Genomic DNA, 20412 nt, shown 5'->3' with positions numbered 1-20412 from the left:
CATAGTTTTAAACCATATTGAAGATGACAGATGTGGCATCTTACAATAAAATAATAAAAGCATCCTTACCACAAACTAACCTGCTTATAATATTTGACATATGGTTCTAGAATTCTTCAAATGCATACATATTTAACCTAATATTTTCAAGAATTAGCAAATTGCTCAAATATTTAGGATTTGTGCAAATGCATTTTTTTCCTAAATTTTCTTTGTTTAAAAAATATTTTGAGAGAGAGAGCGCATGTGCATGCACGCGCGCGCGCGCGCACACACACACACACACACACACACACATTAGGGGGAGGGGAAAAGAGGGAGGGAGAAGCAGGCTCCCATCTGAGCCTGACCTGGAGCTTGATCCCAGAACCCTAAGAACATGACCTGAGAGAAAGGCAGACGCCCAACCAACTGAGCCACCCAGGCACCCCCGCAAATGAATTCTTTAACATTAAATATTACAAACGTTACAATGTCTTAAGTATAAAAGTGATTTACATAAAACGTAAAGTATCATATAATATACCCTAATATACTGCATATGCGAACTTAAAGCAAAGCCTCTGACCTTTTCCTAAGGATACAGTAAAATCACAGGACTGGGCAATAATGTTTATTGAAGGCAGAAGTGACTGTCACAGAAGTTGATCCACTGTCTTCATAATACTGGCCAGACGCTCCACCAGACCCATCATTAGATGATGACTTGAGGTATAATCGTAGGCACCTATGACTGGCCTAGAAATTTCAGTCTCCTTAAGAGTCCCTGGAGTAGTACTGTCACTGTTCCAGTTCCGATGCTGGAACTGGAGCTGAGTAACTGACATGGCAGATGTTCAATGACACCAAGGAGTTCAGTAAATGGCCCATGCAGTTAAGCTGCAGTGCGTGACATCCATCAACCAAAACAGATGCCATTAGGCTGTTATCTGCGTCTGGAATGGTGTCCTGCTACCAGGCTCCATTGTGGTATTAGAGTAGTTTACAATTTTACAATTAAAATTAAAATTTAAATCTAATCAATTTTATCATTATTAATATATTTTATATGATAATTATATATACATTATATAAATTTATAAATATATAACATTATTATGTATTTATTCTTTTATGATATACCTATATATTTATTAATGAAGGTAATAATATGAAATAGATATATAGATATATAAATTACAATTAAACATATTTTATTAATATAAATTAATCCAATAGAAATCAATAAATGATTAATTAAATTTTTAAAAAATTTAAAAATAAAGATAAAGCATAATATCTCCAAGGAGTAAAATGCTTAACTGGTGCATCTGTTTTCAAGATCCAAAGCAACATTTTGTCCAGTGATTAAGAAACCAAATTTCAAGACAGACCACCTCCAAATGGAAACGTTTTCTAGTTTGGGCTTACAAACATAAAATTAGCAAAAGGTATTTAAAGCAAAGTGAATTGTTGGGGCTCAGATGTCTTGTCAGGTTGAGTTTCCTAGATTCACAGAACGAAAAGAGGACGGGGTATGTAAAGAACCATACAAGAGAAGCATATTTGCAGCAGGAGTAGAGAACAGAAGAAAAGCTGAGAAAATTATTAAATATTTGAAATGCAGAGTGAGTTATTAAATGCTTAACAATGCACCAGCTAGTCTCTCATTCAAAGGAACAGTAAGTGTTAGGAAGGAATGGAATAAAGTTAAAGATTTCTTAGGGGATTTATAGGTTTTAAGTTTGGGAAAGTAGTGAAATCTACTGAACATAACCCAAAAGCAAAAGCACAACAAAACAAAACAGAGAGAAAGAAAGACAGTTGTAACTCTGACTTAAGTATTTTAAACTATTCTAGGAATTCAAAGCAATTTATCAATACAGTTGTAATCATCTCTAACATTCCCTGTTGGTTAAGAAGGAAACCTTACGGAAAATTACACTCAGGACTCTTGCCAACCTTATGGACTGATAACCAGTATCTCCAGGTACCCTTTGATATTCTATTCCTGTAGACGAAGAAATGTAAAATATTTCTATAAAATAGAGAAGCAGCAAATTAGAACATGAGCCCAGGATTTGGAAGTGGGAGAACCAGATCTGAACCGTTTTTAACTTTTTTTTTTTTATTAAAATTCAGTTAATTAACACATAATGCATTATTAGTTTCAGAGGTAGAGCTCAGTGATTCATCAGTCTTATAGAACACCCAGTGCTCATTATATCACATGCCCTCCGTAATGTCTATCGTCCAGTTACCCCATCCCCCCAACCCTCTCCTCTCCATCAACCCTCCATTTGTTTCTGATGATTAAGAGTCTCAAGGTTTGCCTCCCTCCCTGGTTTCATCTTGTTTTATTTTTTTCCTCTCTTCCCCTATAATCCTCTGTTTTGTTTCTCAGATACCACGTACCAGTGAAATCATATAATTTTCTTTCTCTGATTGACTTATTTCAACTGTACTTGCCCCACCGATTACCTGAAAGACCTTGGACAAGTTCCCGAGTCCTGCCAACCTTAGTTATCTCACTTGCAACACAGAGATGGCAACCGTCCCATCCAGCAGTTCAGCACAAGGGTTAGTGTACGTGGGGGGCACAGTGCCTGTAGTACTGCCTCATTAAATGCTAATTTACTCTGTTTTTATTTTAGATGTTCTTGATAAATTACATGGTTTACCAGAGGCCATGAGTTTTGAAAAGACACACATATAAAATTGTACACTCTGTGACACAGAAGTAAAGAGCACACATAGCACAGTATTGTGGCAGAGGCCTGTGAAGAATGACCCGCAGATCAGGGGGATAACTAAGTTAACAAGTCAGTTAACTCCTATCAGAACCAAAGAAGACTTGGGGTATTTCTAACCATAATGTGCTACTCAAACAGGTACAGCGGCTTTCTATTGTACTACACGTTGGGTCAGAATCGTCTACCCATCCTCTGTTCTGATTTTTGTCTTCTCTGAGTTTTGGAAATGGATATAACCACCTGTGTGAGTGTCTACAAATCAGCAAAGAAAGATAGAAAGATTACCCAGTGAAGTGGGAAGACAGTCTATAGAAATGCCAGCTGGAAAAGAGAACAAACAGTATGTCTTAAGGATCTCTAAAAAATATAAATCTCCTCTTATTTTTAGCTTTGAGAGCTATGAGGGAGATTTTTGGACCACCTTAGACTAATATAAATAGATTAATTAAAATAAATAATAAAATAAGTAAACAGTGTGACAGCTATTAAGATACTGTCTCTTAGCTCCCAAACTGCACGTCTACACTGAGATCTGGGATGCTGGGGCTCAGCAAACTGCCTTTGTCCCCAGACCCTTTTCTTTCCCCCACATCAGGAGGGGGTCCAAGTGCTGGCTTGTTTTCGTAGGCCCAATCCAGTATCATGGCACCTCCTTGAAAGTACCAGTGCAGCCAGGCAGAACCCCCCTTCTAAGGTCCCCAACCCTAGCTGGAGCTCCTTCTCTCCAAACTCCTTCATCCCGGTTCTGCCAGAACCATTGAGCTCCTGGTTTCAGCTCTGAGGGCTCTTTCTCCCTGTCCTCTTCAACCACCTCTGTGGGACTCCTCTGGGTACTCAGTCACAGTTCTGCAGGGTCCCTAATCCAAGCTGCTCATGTACTCTTGGCCCAGGCCACACCCTTGATGCAAATGTCTAGTGCCCAGCCCCAGTGAGTGCTCCCCTGGAATTTCTAGGTTCTTTGATAGCCCCAACCTCGTCTCTTGGTTCTCCCAGCCCTAGGAATGACAGCTGGTCTCAGTATTTACCTGAGCATTCCCTTTTTGCTTTTCCTGTCCTCTAAATCTGCTTACCTAATGCTCCACATTAAATTAACTCTATTAAATAGTAAGTGTGGTTTCCGCTTTTCTGACTTCACTCAGAACTAGTAGAAGCGGTAAACCAAAATGAATGGATTTTCTTTTTCTGAGTACTCAGAGACTTTCTGAGACTAGTACTTAATTTTATTTTTATTCTTGGCTTGTACATAATGTCTGTTTGAATTGTTCACCAGAAGATACACCAGTTTTTCAGATTAATATTCCCCCAAAAATGTTATATATTAGTACAATTCATCGGCAAATACGTATTTAAAGTCATTTAAAACATAGCTTGTTCTTTTAATTAAATTTCATATGGTCCTTAATTGTGTTTACCGTTGAATTTGCTAAGCTATAGGATTTCTTCATAACGAATAAAAAAGGCTGAGTAATCATACATTTCAAACTAGTGGGGCCCAACACGACTGAACTTCAATTCTAATTCAAACATAGTCCCGGGTGGCTGACTGTTCTTATTTCCTCTTAAATAAAATTACAAAACAGGTCACACTACAGAGGAGGAGCACACACAGCATGTGCTTAACATTTACCCAAATTTCCAACTGAAGAAACAGAACTTGCAATCGATTAATCACTAAATGCTACGCCCCAAAACTAATAATACACTCCCTGTTAACTAAATTGAATTTAAATTAAAAATCTTTAAAAAAAAAAAAAAAAGAAAGAAAAGAAACAATTGAATCAATACTTTGGAAGAGTCTCATGTGCTCCCTCCGTCCTGCCCTTGGGCCCAGAGACAACCATGACCTTCAAGCTCTCAAAATAAAGCGCATCAATTTATATTGCCATCATCCATGTAAAGGAGCTCTCATTAATTCGCATCTTTGCCAATAGTTCCCATCCTCCGACTTTCTGTATTTTTGAAAGAGATACTAATCTGTGTCCTGAGATGAAATTCTGGGTGTAATTTAAGAAGTTCTTGGCACTTGCACTCTCAAATCTAACATGCTTGCAGGCAATCTCTGCAAATTTCCATTTATGTAGCTACCAGAGCACCTGTACCCGTGCACTCCTACAGGACAAGTTCATCCAGACAGCTTCCTAAAGAGAAATCATTTTAGCTAATTTTAAATGGAAACACACACACACACAAAACACATACACACAAAAACCCTACAAAAAACCAACAAATAACAATAACCACAGAACCTCAGTTACAGAGAATGACACATTCGCATGGAGACTTTTGAAAATGACTTTAATCCTATAAAATCCCTTAAGGACCACAGACTACATATGAAAGTCTCTGTTTTCATGTGATAATTTGCTTATGTTGGGTCCCTGTGCGAAAGGGCATCTCACATCTTTGAATTCATCTAAGTTGGCTGTTGCACAAAAAGAAAAACATTTTTGTAAAGTACACTTTGTACCACAATCACGGATAATTTATAAATTATATATATCTTAACTCGAAATGTCAGAGAACGAATCACCTTTAATTAGCTGTGGTTTTCTCAAGGCAGTTGGGTCAGAAAAGCAAGTGATTAGTGAACATGAGGAAGTACAACTTTACTAGTTTTTTCTAATGTGAATAAAGGGCATCAAATCTTAGAATGGAATGACCGATGACCTGATTTTCTCATTAATTCTCCCTTCCACTTGCAAAATTACCCCTGAAAATAATGGAGTTCAAGAGATTTACAGCATAAGAAATCTAAGAATCTTGAAAAATGTTTATTTTAATTGAGTGCATCTGCATATTAATATGGGGGAGGGTAGGGGGATGAGAAGAGAAAGATACTTGAAGCTTACCAACTTTGAAAAAAGTATCAAAAATGAATACATTTCTTTCAAAGCTTTTGTAAAGAAATGTAAACATCTCAAACAGCAAAACATTATAGCAAACACCACACAGGGTTTACTGAAAGATTATGGAGTGATACGACTTTATACCACTCTCACTGCCCCTAACAATTGGACAGATCTGTTAGTTTCTCTCCATCTTCTCTGGACCATCTTCTGTTAAAGCCACCACCATATTTTCTTTGAGTCCCTTTGTAACTGGTCTCCCCAGTTTTATGCTGGCCAGACGACGTAAGTCATATCTTTCCTCTTCCATAAGGAGGGTCTTTAAGGGGCTGGATATTGCATTTGGATAAAATGCAGACTTACAAAGCATAGAAACTTGTCCCACTCGACATGATCAGAAAACTTTCTCTCTCATGTCATGCCCACTGTGTTCTGAGAAAACAGGGGCTTTTAGCCTTTTCCTCTGCCTGAAATGCTTCTCTGCTCATCTACTCCAGGTAAAGGCACCTGCTCAACTATTTCCAGTGTCCCTGCCCAGGATGCCTATGCTGGCGTTTGTGGTCTGACGGCCGCACATCTCTACGGCTTGTCCTTTTCTACTTCCTGCACTAAGCCTGCATTTGAGTCACTCAGGTTTGGTCACAATTCCCAGAACGTACTCACCTCATGCCATGGAACTGGGCAATTTGCTTCTTCAAATTTCCCTCCATAAATTTTTCACTTGTAAAGTATTTCCAAGTCACGACTCATTCTAACAGCAATTCCTAACTCCAGCCTTGCCTGACAAATGAGGTAAGATGGAAGGCTCACCTTCCACGCTGCTTTCTGCACCTATTTGTCGACACTGCTGCTGAACTACGGGGTAATTACCTATTTGACTTCTTGACTACATGAGACATTCTTGAAGTGTAACAACCAATTTATTATTCATCTTTTCCAAGAACTGAACAAAGTATCTTCAATAAAAGCTGCTTCAGTAAATGCCAGTTCTGAGTTCAGCTGCCTTTGAGGAGAACACCTATTTGGATAAACTTAGTTGACTAAAGCAAACCAGGCTCAATATTTTATAGACATGCTGGATACATTTAAAATTCCAACAAGGAAAATTACATGCAGTAAAAATATAGCTCTACTGTTCCAGATGAGAATATTAGGATAATGAAAAAATTGATAATTACTTGTAAAAAAATTACATTACATGAGACCAATACACATAATACGACAGAAGACAAGGTCACACAGAAATGCCACACAAAAAGAGAAACAGAGCCCAACAACTACTGTGTGTGCTTCTACTGTTACCCCTTCCACTCTTTCATAGGCTATGCTAAAGCATGCTACAATTGGAAAGATTTAAGTTCTCATCTATTTCTAATTAAAAATATACCTTAGTAGAATACTTTTCAAATTATATCATTCTCATTGTAAGGGTGCTGATCTCGACTTTTAGTAGGAATAACAATACAACATGTAATAGGGATAAAGCCTAGAGAACTCACTGTGAAGTGGGTGATGTACGTTGAACCAAAACGTGAGTGGGTTGCAGAAAGCTTGCTGAAATGAATGTGTGAAATTGGGGATCTGCTACCGACACAACTTAGAGCTCTGATCTTAGCCAAGTCACCACAAGATTGTGGGCTTTTCATGTTCCTTGCATATTTTTTTACTTCATTCTTGACATAGTTTCTTCAATTTTAAAGAACTTTAGCAAGTCTAAAATAAGTCACAGACTACCTTCCAACTCTACTCACTCCTCCCATGTTCCCTTCTGTGACAGGTTTGTCTCCAACCAGGTATATAAGCTAGAAAATAAAGTCGTCCTGGACCTCTTTTTTCTTTACTTTCTATGTATCAGTGCAATTACAGAATCTTGTTCTAGTGTATGTCGGAGAGCTCCCCTACCCTGGTCTCCTCTCGTTCCAACCACAAGGAGCTTAGTTTATGCCCTTGACATCTATGACTAGCTAGGAAAGTCTCCTGCTTCTGGCCTCCCCTGTAAGTCATCATTCACAAAAATCTTCATGGTGGGCTTTCAAAGATGCATGGTCCCAGTGTGTTGCATCCTTGCCTAAAAGCATGCCCATGTCTAAGCAACAATCACAGAATCAAGTCCAAACTCCTCAGTCAATCCTTAAGACCCTTCCCAAGGCTGCCTAGACATCCTCCAATTGCACACCCGTGAGCACCCTAAACTCTAGTTTTATCAGATTTTACCATCCATTTCTTAACTTTATTGGTTCACGTACTTACTTATTGAGGCCAGAACATGTCAGGCATGTACTAAGAGCTAAGGGCAGTTAATGTTAAATCTTCCCTGAAGGGTTCCATTCAGAAAAACCCTAACAGGAGCAACATTAGTGTTGACCTTAAGAGGATGAGCTCTGGACTGGGTACCCCAGGTTCAAATCCAGCCCCCTTTCCTCACTGGAAAGAGGAACAATAATAATATCATCATCATAGGGATTAAATTACGTTAATGCATGTAAAACACTGACTGAGAGAAGGCAGAGCAAGCTACCTTGAAAGGCATATAAAAATTACTGGTTGGGGCACCTGGGTAGCTCAGTTGGTTAAGCAACTGCCTTTGGCTCGGGTCATGGTCGCGGAGTCCCAAGATCGAGTTCCACATCGGGCTCCCAGCTCCACGGGAAGTCTGCTTCTCCCTCTGACTTTCTCCCCTCTCATGCTCCCTCTTACCCTCTCTCTCTCAAATAAATAAATAAAATCTTTAAAAAAAACAATTACTGGTTGGGGAGGCTTTATCAAACCACATATAGGCACAATTCTGACCATTTTTACTAATCTTGGTGCAGTGAGCCAACTCAAGTTTAAATATTTTCTTATCCCTCCCTCAGATGTAATCCTGATATAAATTAAGAAATCCCTGGCCTCATGGGTCAATAGATAATTAAAACCAAAATAGTGGCAAGACTGGTGACTTTGCTCATGCTCTTTCCCATTGCTGAAATTTTATATTTCTTTCCCTGGAGAAAATTTTACTGATATTTCAAAGTCTGATTTAAACATAATTCTCAGGCACCTGGCTGGCTCAGCTGGTTAAGTGACTGCCTTCAGCTCAGATCATGATCCCAGAGTCCTGGGATTGAGTCCCGCATGGTGCTCCCAGCTCCACAGGGGTGTCTGCTTCTTCCTCTGACCTTCTCCCCTCTCATGCTCTCTCTCGCTCTCAAATTAATAAAATCTTTTAAAAAAATTCTCATTATATATATATATATGTGTGTGTGTGTGTGTGTGTGTGTGTGTGTGTGTGTGTGTATAAAATTCTGTGTTCCTGTAGTATTTTGTTTATGTAACTAAATATTTATTACACCACACAGTGGTTATTCATGTAGTTATTGGCCCTCTTACTCATCTATGAACTATGAGGGAAGGGTCTATTTTCCATTTGTACTTTCTATTAATTTAACAAAGATTTGTTGAATGATAATTAAGGAATTAGACTATAATATCTCCAAGATTCCTTATAACTAAATCTAATAACTTCTCAAGAATCTGAAAAAAAAGTTCATTGATTCTGATCCAGTAATAACTCTAGGAATCTATGTTAAGGAAATAATGAGAGCTAGAGTAAAAACACTATGAATAAAGATGTTCAACATATTTAAGAGCAGGAAAAAATTGGGAAAAGTCTAATTTCTTTCTTATAAGCATCAAATTACTCACTAAATTATGGCACAATCATAGAAGGATTATTATGAAATCATCTGAAATGGTTTTTGAATTGTATTAAATGGCATGGGAAAATGCTCATGTTATAATTTTCAGTGGGAAAAAACATGTAAGTTATGAAAGTGAATACAGATGTCCAGTCAAACGGAATGATGAATTCATAGGCTGAGCCTTCCTTCTGCTGAAAATACATAGCAATAAATGAAAACATAAAAAGAAAAAAACAACACGGTACACTTTAAAAAATGTGAGTATCTCCTTGGACCAGAAACATGAGAGGAGCCCATGTTAATAAGCAGTGCGGAAGCAAGAGGTCACCGGAGTGTGCATTTAGAGAAGAAGGTAAAGATCCTGGCTTCCGCAGAGACCGGTGAAGGGAGAGTTCACACAGCTGGAAATGGAACCAGTCTCACTGATGGAAACTCAGAGCTATGACTGAGCTCCCCAGATCATAAGAGGAGGATGAGAACGGCCCCCGTCCACACGCAGCTGTGTGACTGGGGCAGCAAGCACACGCAGACACAGCTTTCCAGGCAAGACCTCAGCTGAGTCAGTCACTAGCCTGGTACTGCATCTGTAACAAGCCTAATTTGCATGTGTGTGGACATTCACATAGGCAAAGGGCGGAGTCCCAGGCTGCTAATAGAAGCTTTGGTTCTGGCCTGGGGGCCCCAAACAGGCCATGTTAAAGCAATGGAAAGAAATTGAGAGAATGAAGGATTTGGGCGGTGGGGGGGTCAGGAGAAGGGAGAGAGCAAGGGCCAAACAGATAGACGGCTTCTGTGAAAGCCTCAGTTTGCAGCCCAGAAGCAATCACAGACAATACCTGCATACAGTTATGTCCCAACTGAACTTGACTTACGAAAAGAGGGCGCAATTAATACACAGATTGTAATTTCCTGACATTTGTATGAAATCAACATTCCAATACCAACATGAATAGAAAGACAGCTTGTAACTATTAACAAACGAACGATGGATTCATTTTGGGTGAAACAAAAACTACAGAAAATCCAAAAAGGGCTTCGATATATTTTTATAAACATCAGAGATAAAGGAAAGATAATATCTAAAATAAGAACAAGAAATTACTTTAAAAGGAAAAATACATGTGATATAAAAAATCATATTAGAAAACTTGGAAACAAAAATATGACTGTGACTAGCTGCATTGATAATACAAACAGAGTCAAAGAGATTGGACAGAGCCGAAGAGAGACTCAATGAACTAGAAGACAATGTTGAGGAGCGCATGAGTATTATAGCAAAAAAGGTGGTGGTGGATTTTTAAACTATGAAAGAAGAGAGAATGAGACTGAAGTGGTTCCAATGTACACCTAAAAAGAGTTTCAGGCAAAGGAAAGAAAAGTGATGAACACTGAACAGATAATTGTTGAGAATTTTAAAGATATTAAGGAAAACATCAATATTCAAGTAGAAAGTCTGCACTAAGTACAGAGCAAGACAGTGAATGTATGAAGGAAGGAAGGAAGGAAGGAAGGAATTCATACTGCGCATATGAAAGCAAAGCCAAAGCTGAATAAAGATAATGAGAATATAAATGTGCATTAATTAAATGACCCAACTATAAAGCAGAGAATGTAACAATGATCTGTATCATAGCTCCAGTGGTATAATTTGTGTATACACATGCAATACACACCCGCACCAGATAAAAACAGACCAAATACTCATGTTATTTATCACTGGACTATAAAAATCTCAGATAAACATACTTTTTTCTCTACATTTTTGAGTGTTGTTTGATGTCCTTATGCTGAACTTACACTCATTTTAAAATCATAATAAAATGCTACTTTTTAAAAGGCTACTGTTACATTTGAATTGAGTTTATAACGTCATTTTTCCCTTAAAAATATCAGAAATATACCATGGTAAACAAAATCGCTATGCACAAATTCAAGTCAATACAAACAATTTTAAAGACGGGGCTTTCCTGTATCTCTCTGAACACAGACATGACTTCAATTGGAAGATATCGTTCATGAGTTCTAAACATTTTCCAGCCTCTTATTGAAGGTGGGGGAAGGAGTGGGGGTACAGAAATCATTTGCATGAGAACATTCTTTCCCATTTCCGGTAACTTAATTACTCAATGCCCTGTACATGTTGAGTTGATTTAAATCATGTGGCAATTGCTACAATTTCTAGCGGAGAAAGGCACTGGAACAGAAGTCGTCATTTGGCAGGACTGCATCAAGAAACGCCGCTGACAGCCAGAAGAGATCAAAAGCAGATCAGGTTGCTTAACAAACTACATGTCACTGAGCTAAGAAAGCCAGGGGAGCACCCTGGAGCTGTGGAAATCTTGGGAGCAACTACAGAAAGCAAACATAGCGGATGTTCTTATAAAATGCTAAAATGAGATTCAGTTGTTTTATTAAAAATGCCTGAGCCATAACACATTATTTCTCAGTCTTTCCTTAGAAATAAATCAAGTCCGTAAGTAGAAAAAAAGAACTGATAGAGGCAGAAGATGAGTAATTTAACAGCTATAGTCTATATTTTATCAAACTAATCACAGTATTTATCCTATTTTTTCCTTCTTATGAATAGCAAATATTTATCAGATACTTATTATATGGAAAACATTGGGATAAATTCTTTATACACATCATCTCTCATTTTCTAAACTTTTTAAAACAACTTCCTTCTGGGGAAAAAAAAAAAAAACAACAAAGAAAAAAGGGAATAGGCTATTTGAAGCTTCCTAAATGAATTACCTAATTTGGTCACTTAGGAGGAATCATTTTTAACAAGCTATTTGTCAAAGTAGACATTATGTTAAATTACATCAAAAGTAACATAATCCAATAGTCTCCAATTGACTCCCATTCAGTCAAATCAATGTACATGTCCATTTTTACCTATCTCATTCCAAAAAGGGACCCAAGACCATTTTATTTTATGCTTTATTGATATGAAATGCTACAGTCACGCTAAACTTTTCCCAGAAAATGAACTTAAATTTCAGCACATAAGATTTCCTTCCTTGTGTGACAAAATACCTTTCTCCCCCCAACGGAAAGACTCAAATATTAGAAAAGCAAAACATAACACATATGATTCAATTATGATTTTGTCCGTGTTTTAAGGCTACCTCAGAGTTTGACAGCCTTGTAAATAGCTCTTAAAGCTAATCTCATAATCTGTTCTGTAACAGAACAGAATCTGTTCTAAGAACAGAAATATATAATTATATTAGTTCATAAACTAAGTTTCATTTCCCCACTTTCACCAGAAGCTGCGCAGAGGCGAATGCCATGCTTCTGTCACTGACACGGTACCAGGCTTGCGATTCTTAAAACACGTTCCACTGACTAGAGAGGCCATCAGATAGTGTGTGGAAAAAGTACTCCCTGATCAAATCAGCCAGGGAACTACTGGCCAGCCCTTCTTTCAGAGAACACTGGGAATTCCCTTTAAATGTTCTAATCCCAGCCTTCCTGACTTTCATGAGGTCATGAAACTTTCCCTCTGGAGAGCACCGAACTGCAGCATTCTGCAGACCAATGAGAAAACACCAGGAGAGCAAAGGCCGTTGGTCCGAGTTGAGGGAACAGACTTTTTAGAGAAACGTGTCTTACCCCAACAGAAAGTATACACTGTGAGGCTTAAAATCATCACCTTCTCTCCCCTCCGGCTACTAAAAATTGCCCAGATGCCTGCTCAGTGTTTAATCTGTGTAGTTAGCCACGTTGCTTAAGAAGACAGATGTGCAAGAGGAAACAGTACTCGGCGGCGCTGGTTCCTCGCCCTTTCCTAAGTCGCTAGCTGGTGTGCGCTGGTTCCCTGGTTTTAGCTCTAAGACTTGTGAGAGCCTGGCGCTTTCATGGCTACATGTACACTGACTAACTGCAGTGAGAAACTATGTAGATGTGAAAAATAAATGAAGTAACTTTCCAAAGTGAGGCCCCTCCCAAAGCAAACAGAAATGCCCTGGTGATAAGATTACCATTGCTCTCATTCATGAAATCACCTGCAAACCACAGACCCCTCGGCAAGACCAAACAAACGGTTGATCCAAGTGTGAAGTATTTTCCAGATATGTTCCATACTGAAATGACCCCAGCACCACATCAAAGAGACAGAGATAGACAGAGAATGCCAAACTTCATAAGCAAACCAGGATACCTGGCAAATTTTGAAGTATGATACATACTACACATGAATGGTTGGGTTTCCTACGGTCTTAAGAAATCATGCTTAAATACATAGTATCATAGTATTATATAAATGTAACAGAGTTTTACAGGGTTTTTTTTGGTTTGTTTGTTTTTGTTTTTTTGCATCAAGGCGGTCTCATTCTTGGCCTCAGCCAACTGAGCACCCTTATCTGAGGCTCTAAGTGAGAACATCTAAGTGACAGAATTTTACCGTCCTTGGCAGTGATGATTGTATCTGTGATTACCCACGGCACCTAGCAAATGCTGACATGCACCAAGACTATGAATAAGTGTTGTGGAGTGTTTGGGGGGAAATTGGAGGGGGACACGAACCATGAGAGACTGTGGACTCTGAAAAACAAACAAGAAGGTTTTGGAGGGGAGGGGGCAGGGGGTTGGGGGAGCCTGGTGGTAGGTATTAAGGAGGGCACGGATTGCATGGAGCACTGGGTGTGGTGCACAAACAAGGAATCTTGGGACACACATACAAAAAATAAAATTTTAAATTAGAAAAAAAGAAAAAGAAAATACAAGCCATATAATGTTGCTCTGTTGATTTAAATCCAAATAAAAGCATCTGTGATGACCATCAGACAACTGCATAAACTGGATTACAAATCAAAATATTTGGATAAGTATTTCAAAACTGAGATACAATCTCTTAAAAAGTGATATCATATTTGATTAATGGAAAGAGGTAACCAACCTTCTTCTCATCTAGCAGTACAACATCAAATGAAAATCTCACATAAATATATTTATTCCCATCTGTGCTTTAGCAAGAGATTGAAACAGCTGAGACGGTCTCAACTCTGCAGCAAGAAGAAGCTTCATGCTCATAAAGGGAAGACAGATTTTACACAGAAAACTAAAAGAAAATTGTAAATTTTCTGTATAAATATTACCTTTTTTCACTTAAAATCTCTTTATCTTAAAAATGATCACTGAAGTATCATGGACATATAAGATTATTTTAGTTTTCAGTGTATAATATAATGAGTCAACATTTGTATACATTGTGAAATGATCACCACAACGAGTCTACTTAACATCTGTCACCACGCACAGTTAATTATTTTTTTTCCTTGTGATGGGAACTCTTTTTTTTTTTTTTTTTGTTTAGATCTTTTTTTTTTTTGAGAGAGAGAGAGAGACTAAAGACTCAGACTTCACGGTGAGTGCAGAGCTTGTCTCTGGACTCGGTCTCATGACCATGAGATCATGACTTGAGTTGAAACTGTGCTACCCAGGTGCCCCAATTGCGATGGCAACTCTAAAGATTTTCTTTCTTAGCATCTTTCAGATTTGTAATATTACTGACTAAAGTCACCATGCTGTACATTACATTATATCCCCATGACACCTTTGTTTCGTAAACTGGAACTTTGTATCTCTTGATCCCTTTCACCCATTTTGCCCACCAACCAAACCGTCCTCTCTAGCAACCACCAGTTTGTTCTTTGTATCTATGAACTTTGGTTTGTTTTCTCATTTTTTTAGATTTTTTTCTTTTCTTTTTCTGTCAGACTTATTTCACTGAACAAAATACACTCAAGGTCCATCCATGTTGTTGCAAATAAGATTTCATCCTTCTTTATGGCTGAGTAATATTCCTCTGTGTTTGCGTGCACACACATACATATACACATACATACCACATCTTTATGCACTCCTCTATGGAGGGACACTTGGGTTACTTCCAGATCTTGGCTATTGTAAATAATGTAAATAATGCTGCAATGAACAGAGGGGTGCATATAGCTTTTCAAATTAGTGTTTTCATTTTCTCCAGATAAATGCACAGAAGCAGAACACACTGTTTTCCACAGTAGCTGCCCCAATTTACACCACCACCAACAGTGCAAGCGGATCCCTTTTTCTCCACGTCCTCGCCAACACTTCTTGTTTCTTGTCCTCTTGACACTAGCCGTTCCAGCAGGTGTGAAGTGGCACCTCACAGCAGTTTTAACTGTGTATCCCGCATGGTCAGTGATGCTGCTTATCTTTTCACATGTCTGTTGGCCATCGTATGTCTTCTTCGAAAAAAAGTCTATTCAGATCCTCTGCCCGTTTTTTAAGTGGGTTGTTTGTGTTTTTGTTATTGAGTTGTAGGAGATCTTTATATATTTTCAGTATTAACCCCTTATTGGATTTATCATTTGCAAATATCTTCTCCCATTCAGTACAGCGCCTCTTCCCATTGTTGACAGCTTCCTCAGCTGTGCAGAAGCTTTTTAGTCTGATGTAGTCCCATCTGTGTATTTTGCTTCTGTTGCCACTCCGTTTGGAGTCAGATCCAAAAATTATATCACCAAGACTGATACAAGGACCTTACTGCTTGTTTTCTTCTACCAGTTTTATGGTTTCTGGCCTTACAGTCAGCTCTTTAACCTAATTTGAGTTAATTTTGGGGTATAGGGTAAGATAGTATCTGGTTTCTTTTTTTTGGTTTTTTTTGCATCTGGATGTCCAGTTTTCCCAAACCCCATTTATTGAAGAGACTGCCATTTCCCCATTGTATATTCTTGCCTCCTTTGTCATAAATTGACCGTATAGGTATATGCCTATTTCTGGGTTTTCTTTTCTGTTCAGTTGATCTATGTGTCTGTTTTTAATGCCAATACTGTACAGTTCTGATTACTACAGCTTTGTAATATAACTTGAAATCAGGGAGTGTGATGCCTCAAGCTCTACTCTTCTTTCTCAAAATTGCTTTGGCTCTTTGGGATTTTCTGTGGTTCCTCTACAAATTTTAGGATCATTTGTTCTAATTCTGTGAAAAACACCATTGGAATTTTGATAGGAATTGCATTCAATCTATAGATTGCTTTGGGTAATACAGACATTTTTAACAATATTAAATCTTCCAAATAATGAGAATGGAATAGCTTCCCATTTATTTGTATTATCTTCAATTTCTTTCATCAATGTCTTCTAGGTTTTAGTGTACACAGCTTGCAATTTCTTTTTTAAACTTATTCCTGGGTATTTTATTCTTTTTGATGCAATTGTAAATGAGATTCCTTCCTTATCTTCTCCTCTGGATAATCTGTTGTTGGTGTGTAACAATGCGATGGATTTTTCTATTTTGATTTTGTTCCTGAAACTTAATTTATTGGTTCTAATAGTTTGGGGGGGGAGTCTTCAGGGTTTTCTATATTTAAAATATTATCCTCCACAAATACTGATAGTTTTACTTCTTCCTTTAGAATTTGGATGGCTTTTTAAAAAAATGCTTTGGGTTTTTTTGTTTTTGGTTATTTTGTTTTTTAAGAGAGGGAGGAAGGGAGAAAGGTGGGAGAAGGGGAAGAGGGAGACAGAGAATCTTAGGCAGGCTCCCTACCGAGCACTGAGCTTGACCCTAGGCTTGATCTCGTGACCCTGAGATCATGACCTGAGATGCAACCAAGCGTCAGACACTTAACCGACTGAGCTACCAAGTGCCCCTTAAATGTTAATTAAGAAATCTGAAGAATTTCAGACTCCTTTCAAAACGATTTGATATAAGGCTTCTCGACCAACAATAAAATGTTATACATGCAAGTGCGTTTTGACCAAATATGTGGAAGAAGATCTCTGTTCCCAGGAAAGTTGATAAGCCAAGACATCTTGGGCAAGTATACCAAGGCGGGGGTGGGGGTGGGGAAGGGTAGGGAAGAACTATTTCTCTTTTAACAATAACTTGATCGATATACCAATGTTCCTGGCTATCAAGTGAAAACAAGATGACCAAATTTGCTCCTAATGAAGGACTGCTATTCAAAGAACCAATACACTACTCAGTAGCTAAATGTCTAATATATATAACTTTTTAAACAACAAAAGGATAAGATTGCTGGTAGAACTTTCCTTTTGCCACACTAAACAAAAAAACGTAGTTTGACAAAGCTGTTAAAGATTTACTTTCTTAGAAAACATTGAAAAGTCTGTGTGTGTTTTTCTCATTAAAAAACCATTAGGTCATACAAACATGATTCTTAAGGATTATAAGTTACCTTTCAAGTCTTTCTTTAGTTTTCGGAGATCTTTTTGAAAATCTTCAAACTTCATCTGTGAGGCCTGAAAAAGGTCCTGGGGTTCTGGCAGTGGAAAAACGCACTGTTCTTTTCCAGCATCCTAATGAGCAAGAAACACACAGTTTTAAAACGAACCAGCATTAATGTAAATAAGAATGCAACAACAATGGCAATCGCGAAACAACAACAAATCCCACCCATTACTCAACAACAAAGAATAACAAAACTGAAATATACAGAAAAACTGTCTTACCTCATCAAAATTTCGAAGATAATAGGAAACAATATAGGACAAAAGGCTTCTGCTATTGTCCTAGGCAGAAAGACCAAAGTAAAAACACATTTTTAAAATCATGAAGTCTACAGTGTCAAGTAAAATACTTTCCAGTAAAACAATATATAAATGAGAACATTCGGAATAAAATGTGAAATTCTGTATTTCAAAGAACTCCAGCCCCTGCATCGAAGGAGTTTCATGGCACAGAAGATCCTGTTTATACCGATGTTCTAATCTGAGCCCCAAAGGGAAAGACAGATGTTCAAGGGTGGAGCCTCCACTGTGAATACTTGATCGTTTTGCCCTCCTCGATCAGATAATTCGTCCATTAATTGTCATGTTTTATTATTAAAAGGTATTAACTACATTTTAGCTGAAATGACCAAATATTGCTGGCATCACCACACCATTTCTGGACCAGCCGGTATCATTCCGACAGTAGGACTGATTGAAATGTGTTAGTTTAAAGATTAGGAAAAATCAAGTTAAGTATTATTTTGAGTAAGCAGAAGTTCTAAAAATGCAAATACATATTATAAATTGCTATGTCAACCACTGAGATTGAGGAATTAATATCCTCAGAGCTACAAATAATGCATTGTGTTTATTTCTATAGAAAAGAAAATGTTCCTATACTAATAGTTTTCAATGAATAGCTAATAGTTTTCAATGAATAGCTTTTCATCCCCTTTCTGGCACACTTGGGGGAATTTTTAATGATTTCTCTTTTTTTGCATCACTTGAAATTAGTACTAGATAACTAGAATGTGGGAGAACAAATAGACATTTCTTTTAAAAATATTATGACACAAACTACATCCCCTGAAATGTTCAATCTTACCACTATTTTCCCCCTATCTGTAAAAAGCAATATCCCTTTATAATTTAATCTGACATGCTATGGTAATACACCTTTTAGAGACTTCCCTCATGGTAATTTATAGTAATGATAATATAATAAATTATTATACCATGCAGTAATATATTACCATAATAAAATATTTATTAGAAAGAATATTTGCTTATGAATAATGTAAGCAAATTTTTTTCCTCTTTCCTAACATAAATCAATGAAATGGTTAACAGTACTTGAATTAGTTAACAAAACATTTATTAAATGCCTGCTGATAGGCATGCCGAGTAAAAATTCTGAATGATCTAGCTCTGTTCATGCAGGTCTACAAATAGTACTAAGATGTAGACACAGTTGTATTTGTTTTATAGAGAAAGAACCAAATCAGGAAGACTTTGCCTAGCTCTTATGAGAATGCAAGTGAAATTATAAAATAAAAATCTTGCTTCCTGATTTTATCATGCCTTTTTATCTAAATTATTCCTTAGTTATTTAAATTTTAAAATTTTACTGGGGGACTTAATAAGATGTATCAACCAATAAAAAAACAAATTAATCCCTTATTCATATGTAATTAGAATTATCAGAATATGTTTCTGATCCATTTTTATAAATTAAATATTATGTTGATGTTATTTCTGTTCGAGGGTTATTAGCAAATGTTACCTGTTTCAATCCAACAATCAGCTGTTCGGAACTATTCAAGTGCTTAGAACAGAGCTTTTGCTTTTGAACCACTGTGATTTATCACGCTAACATAATGGAGGTTCCTGTGAAACTTGTTCCATACGAATATAATAGCAACTTTACAAATAGAACCAGAAAAATCACAAAAACTATATGCTGCTGGTGTTCCAAGACAGGATAATAGCTTTATTCAATTTTGGAAAAGCAGTGTGGGAGAGTTCACAGAATTCAGGGAAGGAACGGTGAACGAATGAGTACAAGTGTGAAGGAACGATCAAATGCACTGTTGGCCAACACACACAAACAAACAAAGTGTCTCTCTCTTATGTGGGAAATTACGGTTGACCCTTGAACATGGGTTTGAACTACATAGCTCCACTTACACACAGATATTTTTCAACAAATAATGGACAGTACTGGAAACGTATTTTCTCTTCCTTATGACTTTCTTAATATTTTCTTTTCTCTAGATTATTGTAAGAATACCATATATGTGACACATAACATGGGAAATAAGTGTCAATTGACTAATGTTATTGGTGAGGCTTCTTATCAACAGTAGGTTATTAGTAGTTAAGTTTTAGGAGAGTCAAAAGTTACACGTGGCTCTTCAACTGAGCAGGAGGTCAGTGCCCCTGCACTATTCCAGGGTCAACTATATTCATTATCTAGGTAGAACAATTCTAGTATTTCCATTTTTATGAATCAGTCATTTACTCAGATTTATTATTTTAAAAATTGACCATAATTGCCTTTATTACTTGGTTCTGGGTGGATATTCTTTTATCAGAGAAACAGAATTCTATTACTTCCTAAGTTTATGATCTGAGATATTAACCCCAACCATCATGGTTGTTTCTCTAATATTACATTTTTACTGACACTCTCATAATCTCTTCTATGTTAATTTTAAACAAATACAAGTATAGAAGTAGGATAAAAAATGATTTAGTCCTGCAAAAAGACTAGGACATCCCCACATATACCAGTGTGAAGGGGAGGACGACATGTAGAAAAGCTTCTTTGACATTTTACTTACACTCTACTTTCACCCATCTTTGCTTCGCTTTTAAAACACAAGCCTGCTGGCCTCCATTACTTAACACAGAAGAGAAGAGGAAGAC

The 20412-nt window shown here is 37.4% G+C and overlaps 1 protein-coding gene across 1 annotated transcript in view; it reads right to left on the bottom strand.

Annotated features, from left to right (window-relative positions):
• FMN2 (formin 2) overlaps positions 1-20412 on the bottom strand; it is a 373618-nt gene that overhangs the window by 114555 nt on the left and 238651 nt on the right. The window contains exons 12-13 of the mRNA XM_059412485.1: positions 17725-17784; positions 17451-17571 (exon numbers count right to left, since the gene is read on the bottom strand). Of these exons, the coding sequence (XP_059268468.1) occupies positions 17451-17571; positions 17725-17784 (181 nt within the window). The remainder of the gene's footprint in view (positions 1-17450; positions 17572-17724; positions 17785-20412) is intronic.

The sequence above is a fragment of the Mustela nigripes genome, chromosome 10 (assembly GCF_022355385.1).
Source record: "Mustela nigripes isolate SB6536 chromosome 10, MUSNIG.SB6536, whole genome shotgun sequence".
Lineage (NCBI taxonomy): Eukaryota > Metazoa > Chordata > Mammalia > Carnivora > Mustelidae > Mustela > Mustela nigripes.
This window is presented reverse-complemented; position numbering and strand designations above follow the sequence as displayed.